Source organism: Papaver somniferum, unplaced genomic scaffold (assembly GCF_003573695.1).
Source record: "Papaver somniferum cultivar HN1 unplaced genomic scaffold, ASM357369v1 unplaced-scaffold_6, whole genome shotgun sequence".
NCBI classification, from domain to species: domain Eukaryota; kingdom Viridiplantae; phylum Streptophyta; class Magnoliopsida; order Ranunculales; family Papaveraceae; genus Papaver; species Papaver somniferum.
This window is the reverse complement of record NW_020648748.1, coordinates 2,297,503-2,305,678: the sequence shown is the minus strand read 5'-3', so window position 1 is coordinate 2,305,678 and position 8,176 is coordinate 2,297,503. Positions and strand designations below refer to the sequence as shown.

General features: G+C 36.8%; 1 protein-coding gene across 1 annotated transcript; it reads right to left on the bottom strand.

Annotated features, from left to right (window-relative positions):
• Positions 1–686: 686 nt before the first annotated feature.
• On the bottom strand, positions 687–3,301 carry LOC113343431 (phosphoglycerate kinase, cytosolic-like). The gene is made up of 6 exons (XM_026587610.1): positions 2,978–3,301; positions 2,531–2,602; positions 2,187–2,447; positions 1,479–1,796; positions 1,204–1,362; positions 687–1,087 (listed from the first exon to the last, which is right to left on the bottom strand). Exons 1-6 carry the CDS (start codon positions 3,230–3,232, stop codon positions 890–892), a joined length of 1,263 nt encoding a protein of 420 aa, XP_026443395.1. The 5' UTR covers positions 3,233–3,301; the 3' UTR covers positions 687–889.
• Between the last annotated feature and the right edge of the window lie 4,875 nt (positions 3,302–8,176).

Genomic DNA, 8,176 nt, shown 5'->3' with positions numbered 1-8,176 from the left:
TTTTTAATGTTTTAAGTTATTTAGAAGTAGGATTCCAATTTCAATGTATTTTTTAGTTTCTTCAAAAAACATTGTAACTTTGTTTTGCAATGTAATGGAAGATTATAAATTCTCAAATGGCTACATTTACTTTGATAATTTCCAAATTATGAAACAAAATACGATTGAAACAAATTGCCAAACATATAGACATGGAATTCTGGAAAAAATTGCTGTTAGTTAAAAAAAAAGGGTCAAACGCTGGATGGAGCAGCATCGCAGTCGAACGCCTAATGGAACAACGTCCAACCTAGCGCCTAACAATTGGGCGTTATTCTCTGGAATATTCGCATAACGCCGAACCATTCAGCGTTTGTGTTACTTTTTGGCGCCGCACTATTCAGCGTTTCAATCTCGCTGATAGTTCCACTGCGAGCAAATACTAGGAGAGAGAAGTAGCCAGAAAGAGTGTTAACTTTTTTCTACACTTTTTTCATGATTTACAACACTTTTTGGCCAATCTAGCAGTACAAGGATAAGATAATTTAAATGTATACTGTTCGTACTATCACCAGATTCCTTACAGTATTATCTCAATTTTTTGTGATGATCAGTACAGGTAACCTGCTTGGTGTTTCCCGATGAATATGGTACTCCAAAGTTTACTACGACAGTGAATTTGGTATTCTTTCTCCTACCCAGCAAATATAGAAGAAATACATTTGATAGAAAATCATTTGTTAACATCGAAACTAAAAACTGATAAATATCCCAGTTCAAAATATCATTTGTTAACATCGAAACTAAAAACCGTGTTTACTTACTCAGATCCTACATAAACTGATAAATATCCCAGTTCAAAATATCAACCAATCGTATCTTCCAAACGTATTTCCAAAAGACAATATCATCAACAACCTGAATCTAAAGAATAAATACCAGGAAGTAACTTTCCTTCCAATAGCCCATCACTGGAAACCCCTCCTGTTGAGGTGTGGCTTACCTTTTCAGCATAACCTAGTTTGTGGATAGTTTTAATTGACTCACCACCTGCAACAATTGTTGTTACACCCTTTCCAGTTAGCTCAGCCAACTTCATGGTGATTGCCTGAAATAAGTTGCAATACATTTCAGGATTAAGTTAGCTAACTGTGCGTGCCGTACGCTATTTATATAACTGAACAGCATATAATAATAACAAAAAATAGTAAGTGAGACACATACTTCCGTTCCATGTTCGAACTTGTCAAAATTATAAACTCCTAACGAACCATGAAGTAAAACAGTCTTGGCTGTATCAAGAGATGCATTGAATGCCTGGATTGAATCCGAACCAATATCCAAAATCATCCAACCATCAGGAACACTAGCTGCTGCTACAGTCTGCACCATATAACATCCAAGTTAACAAAATTTACCCAATAATAATGTAAGTGGAACCATACGCCCAGGCATTCATCAGATATGATGCACAGTTCAAAAGAGTATAAGAAACAAACCTTGCAGCTCGCATCAGGTGCACACTGGTCAGCAATCACAACATCAACTGGTAAATGAAGAACCACTCCCCTGACCTTAGCCTTCTCGATAATTGACTTTGCTGTATCAATCATGTCTTCCTGAACAGGGGATGATCCGACGGGTAAGCCATTGGCTCTGTTGAATGTGGAGATCATTCTTCCACCCAAAATGAGGATATCAACTTTCTCCAGCAAATATTCAATTACTCTTATCTCCCGTGAGAGCTTAATACCCCCAACAATGGCAGCAAAAGGCCTCTTGGGTTTCAATACAGCTCCAATAAGATAGTCAAGTTCCTAAACAAAGATTATAAATTAAACCTGGATTTTATCCATTCGGTATTTACAGCAAAAGAAAAACCTGAACACCATAGAACCCAAAGCACATACAATATGATAAACTTTTTAGAATATGATGATTATGATCCAGAATCTAGGCATGGCAAACTAAACACGGACCATGTGCTAATCTGCAAACTGTTGTCGCTCTCTGAATTGTATACACCTATATTTCAGATATGAATTATAACAAGCTCATTTCTTTGTCATCCAAAAATGTAAATGTCCAGAAAACTAGCAGTGAAATCATGGTAGGCCAGCTACACTCAACAGTAGCAGTACTAGAAACAGAGATGATGGATTCTGTCAAAATATATTGGGTGCACTAAATAAAATGAAATGGCATACCTTCTGCATAAGGAAACCAGCCACAGATGGCCGTAAGAACTTGGTGACTCCAACCGAGGAAGCATCAGTTCTGTGAGCAGTTAAAAAACAATCATTGACATAGAGGTCGGCATAAGATGCTAGTATCCTCGCCAAGGCAGGGGCATTCTTCAATTCTCCTCTGTATAATCTCACATTTTCAAGGAGTACGACACCTCCATTTGGCATTCTGGAAACCAAACTGTGAACTCTCATCCCGATACATCCCTTTGTCATTTCAACCTGGTAAGGAGGGCAAAACCAAATAAGAACAATTACAAGGTACAAGTTCCAATAAACAAGATCGCTTTAGGTAAAAAACTCACATCGACTCCAAGGAGCTCAGATAGTCTAGACACAACAGGCTTCAAGCTGTACTTACGACCATGAGGGGCTACCTGAAAGCGAATTTATAATTAGAATAGAACTTATAAGTTAAAATAGAAACACAAACAGTAATCAAGGAGTCCCAGACATTAATCAAGCAACAAAGGGGTCTTTTGATCCTAAACCCTATAACATCACAACCTTATTTCCTCAAGTTATTCTTGTACTTGTACAGATTCTCCCTGTCATCAAATCTTCAACATATACATACATTGCAATAAACTGAAGAAAAACTAATTTTTGATTTTTAAACTATGACTGTATATGATCGCTCCTAAACCATGTTTTTCATTTCCATGCAAAATCATGGTGATTTTAGTAAAATAGGGCTCATCAATTAGAAATTTAATTAGGAAATAAACCCAAAATAATAATAAAATACTTACAAGATGACTGCAGATAATAATTTTAGCTCCATAATTAATCAAGTAATTGAGAGTAGGAAGAGCATTGATAAGCTTAGTATCATCAGTAACGTTGAGATTAGCATCCAAAGGAACATTAAAATCAGTCCTAACCAGTACTTTTTTCCCTTTTAAATCAGATTCTTTCAAATCACCAACATTTTTCTTTGCTGGCAGCTCCATAAACATCGATTTGATTCTCTCCGTGTTATACCGGACTCTTGGATCAATCATCATCTTGATTTTGATTTTGATTTCGATTTCGATTTCGATTTTAATTTCTCAGAATGAGACCAAACCCTAGTCCTGAAGATTATAATCGAAGCTATGTTATATTGTATCTGAGCACACCAAATTTATGTTACTAGACCACCATCTAAGCCGTCAAAATTACAGACCCACCACAAGGTCCAAGCTAGCCAAGAGCTGTGTTCGGTGATTATACGATTGGACACTAATTTTCTTTTAAAAAAATGATTTAAATTACAATTGAGTATCTCTGTGATATTCCATTTGTATGAGAAAAAAAGGTTATGGTTGGTGGGTTGCAAAATTCACAATTTCGAGGAATTTATAGTTTCATAATCTCGTGTGTAATTTTTTGTATACCCTAGACTAGTGATTCATAGATTACTTTCAAACTCCTTAAATTGGAGTTGGTTCTGCCAATTGAGGGGTTCGAATTTCTACCTCCACAGTGGGAGGGAGCATTAGAACTACATCAGACCGTTTAACACATTTAAATTACCTAAGATTAATACAACTTCCTTGTTTTGAAGTCAATGTATGATTGGCATTTCCCGAAGAATCTTAAAATCGTATAAATTTGGAATTTTAGAATTACAAGAATGGGTCCACAATTCCCATGATAAGTTTCCCGATAAATCTTAGGGTGAGGGATTGGGCTCCATACGGAGGATTTGCTGGAAAGTAATTTCATCATAAACATGATTCCAAGGACTTGGGCAACCAAACGTACTGTAGGAAACGTAATTCTAAGTTCCACCTTCAAAGTGCGTTTGGCAAGGTGAATTTTAGGGCGGAGTTCAGTTGAGGAAGGTAGTTGGGGGAGGCGTGTTTTGCACATTTATTTTAGGGATGATTATGATTTCCCGTGAATTTGTTTTCATTTGTTCAGCAGAAAAAAAGTTGGCACCATACTCCCGTGAGTTCGATCTCAACCCATTATTTTCCACCCATATAAAAAAATTAAAAAGCCCTCCATTTTTCTTTCCTTATAATCCTTTAATTTCTCCTCTCCCGAAAGCTCCCCCTTAGAGAGAAGACTCTTGAGCTTGGATCTGGGTAACTCTCACTCTTTATTCCGTGTTTGCATCATAAACTATTGTGAAACTTCTTCTCTTCTTTTTGTTATTTATTTGTTTTCATATCTTTTCGATGGACTTACCCAAAACATAGATTTTTTCTGAACCAAAAAGTTGGGATTAGTAAACATATTAGCCAAAAAATAATGAGAATTCGATAAATCATTTCGTTGGATTTTTTTGGGAGTTGTTATGTTGTTGTTGTTTGAACTTATTTTATGTTTTTATGAACTTTAGCTCCCACTTCGGTACGATCAAAACCGAAAACCAAATACCAAAAAAAGGACCAAATTTTGGGTTTAGTCCGTGTTGCTACGCTACGATGCACGAGTAAAATTTAGTCGAGCGTACATTTATACCCCGCCTGATCCACACATCCGCCCCATTTTATTCAGGATCACATATAATGTGATCCCCACCATCAGGATCACATATAATATCCGCCCCACCATCAGGCTCACATATAAAGTCCGTCTCCATTTTTAAAATCATCAGGCACACTTTATACTTACGTCCCACTCCAAACGATTATTATACCAACGCCCCATTCCAGACGGATTTTTAATCTCCGCTCGACCAAATTTGGTTTTCGTCTTGGTCTCAGACCAAATATAGTCTGGAATTTGGGTATAGTCTGGTTTTTGATCTTTACTCTCTTCCACTGCTCATGTAGTTGGACCAAATATTTGGGTTTAGTCGTCCACTGTGGACGCTCTTAGACTCCGTTTTTTCTCCATGTTAACCAGGATTCTTATATCAGAATTCGTCGCTGTCATCATCGTGATTTTGATTTTGGTTTCTTGTAATGAGACCCAACCCTAACCCTTAAGATTATACTCTCAAAGGCTATTATACAATATATATCGGCACACCAAATTTATGTTAATACTCCCCGATTTTATCCGTCAAAATTAAAAACCTACCAGGAATCACCACATGGTCAAATCTAGCCAAGTGCTAGCTTCGGTAATTATATCTGATCAGAAAGAAGAGGAGAGATCTCAGAAGCGTAGAAAGGTCCAAAGTATGGCAGTGAAACTGAGAGTGATTCCGGGGTAGGTTATGATGCAGGGTTTGAATATTCATCGGAGGAGATAAACACCAGTGAAGAAGATTCTAATGTTGCTGAGGACAACAAGAGATGCAGAGGTATCTTGATTGGAAACTGCACAGGAGGTTTGATTTTGAGAGAGACAATCCAAAAATATTTTCTAGAACCATACAAGAGGGAAAACCCAGAGTTGAAAAGAAGGCCCCTGCGAGAGTATTTCCCGGAGCGCTCTTGTAGAGGAATCCAGTGAATCTGATGAAAAGCTCCCTGATGTTTCGAGAGATGAAAATGATGAACAAGATAATGATGAGGAAACCTCATCATATGGAGATGGTGATACATCCCCTGCTTTGTCAGGAAGCAGTTGCAGTGAACGGTATGAGGAAGACGAAGACCGGAGTTACAATGAAGAGGACTTTTAGAGTTCTCTTTTGGGGTATAGAGAGCAGCCAGGTTTTCAGACTTAAAAAAAAATGATTATGATCAACAAGTTTTTCCAAAATGGCTTACTCTACTCTTAGTCATGGTTTTCTGGATTCTGCTGTTGATGCTGGTAAAAGGATTCTTGATGTTTCTCTCTTTTCGGCCGGTTTGGATAAGTGAAGTTTGTGTTGCTTTTTGTTGATAACAAGTATTGTTGATGGTTTTTGTGAAGTTGGTGATGGAAGATTTTAGTTTGTTTAATTCAGTTGTGTCTTTGAACTGGGGTTTTGGTTGTAAATTTGGTAATGGGTATGAATGTGTTGGTCTGTAAGAAAAGTAGATGGGTATTTGGTATTTTGAATGCTAGTATTGGTGATCTTAGTTTTCTGAATGTATTTACTATTGAATCTTGTAATGGAGAATCACAAACCAGTGAGAAGAACAATGAAGAATCTTAGTAATCTACTGATGATTGAGCAAGAGTTCCAAGAATTGCTATGAAAATCACGAAATTGCATCTGAGAACTTCTTGAGATTTTTTGACGTCACGATGACGCATCAGAGATCGCAAGCTTCAACATCTCTTAGAAAGAGATTACTGGAAGTCCTGTTGGCTATTATTCATTTTCTTAGACCACAATATTAACATTCATCTTTTGGTTTTTGTATGTAGGGAGCTATTCAATACTCAAGCTGACCTCAATGATGCCTCTCTTAATCTTCAACCTACTATGTGGGAAATACACGATAGAAGCTACTCCCCGTCCTACAACTTAATCTGCTGAAATGGAAGACCTGCAGAACATTGAAGATCTGATATATTGTTAATCATTGTTAGAGGCATTTCCAAGTATCAATTTGTATTTAGGACCATACCTTAAGTAATTTAGACACCAGCTTTACACTGACTACCTCAAAAATCCATTTTTTTCTAGATAGGCAATAGATTTGGGACAAAGTATGTAATTTGTTTTTGTTGGAAAAAATTCAGGGTGTGTTCATATTTAATTGGGGTAGTGTTGTACATTTAACTTTTGGCTTATCTAAACATAGAATAAAGATCAGTTGGGAGCCTTCATTTTTTGTTAGATGTTTTTTTTTCTATAAAGTTGTTCTTTATCTATAAATGTTTGTTTTTGTTCGATGATAGTTACATGTTGTGGTGCTTGATAGCGCTGATCATATTAAACTAAGCCAATTGATGAATTGGTGAAGTTATATCTCATGTATGATGTAAACTAATGAGAATGAACCACGACCATAGTCCATAGCCACTTCATTGCTTGAATCTCTTAATTTTTAGTATTTACCAAACATGAAAATCAAGGTTCGCCGTGAATTTTAGGACGGAGTTCAGTTGAGGAAGGTAGTTGGGGGAGGCGTATTTTGCACATTTATTTTAGGGATGATTCCGTTTTCCCTTGAATTTGTTTTCATTTGTTCAGCAGAAAAAAAGTTGGCACCATATTCCCGTGAAATCGATCTCAACCCATTATTTTCCACCCATATAAAAAAATTATAAAGCCGTCCATTTTTCTTTCCTTATAATCTTTTAATTTCTCCTCTCCCGAAAGCTCCCCCTTAGAGAGAAGACTCTTGAGCTTGGATCTGGGTAACTCTCACTCTTTATTCTGTGTTTGCATCATAAACTATTGTGAAACTTCTTCTCTTCTTTTTGTTATTTATTTGTTTTCATATCTTTTCGATGGACTTACCCAAAACATAGATTTTTTCTGAACCAAAAAGTTGGGATTAGTAAACATATTAGCCAAAAAATAATGAGAATTCGATAAATCATTTCGTTGGATTTTTTTGGGAGTTGTTATGTTGTTGTTGTTTGAACTTATTTTCTGTTTTTATGAACTTTAGCTCCCACTTCGGTACGATGAAAACTGAAGACCAAAAAAAGGACCAAATTTTGGGTTTAGTCTGTGTTGCTACGCTACGGTGCACGAGTAAAATTTAGTCGAGCGTACATTTATACCCCGCCTGATCCACACATCCGCCCCATTTTATTCAGGATCACATATAATGTGATCCCCACCATCAGGATCACATATAATATCCGCCCCACCATCAGGCTCACATATAAAGTCCGTCTCCATTTTTGAAATCATCAGGCAAACTTTATACTTACGTCCCACTCCAAACGATTATTATACCAACGCCCCATTCCAGACGGATTTTTAATCTCTGCTCGACCAAATTTGGTTTTCGTCTTGGTCTCAGACCAAATATAGTCTGGAATTTGGGTATAGTCTGGTTTTTGATCTTTACTCTCTTCCACTGCGTCATGTAGTTGGACCAAATATTTGGGTTTAGTCGTCCATTGTGGACGCTCTTAGACTCCGTTTTTTCTCCATGTTAACCAGGATTCTTATA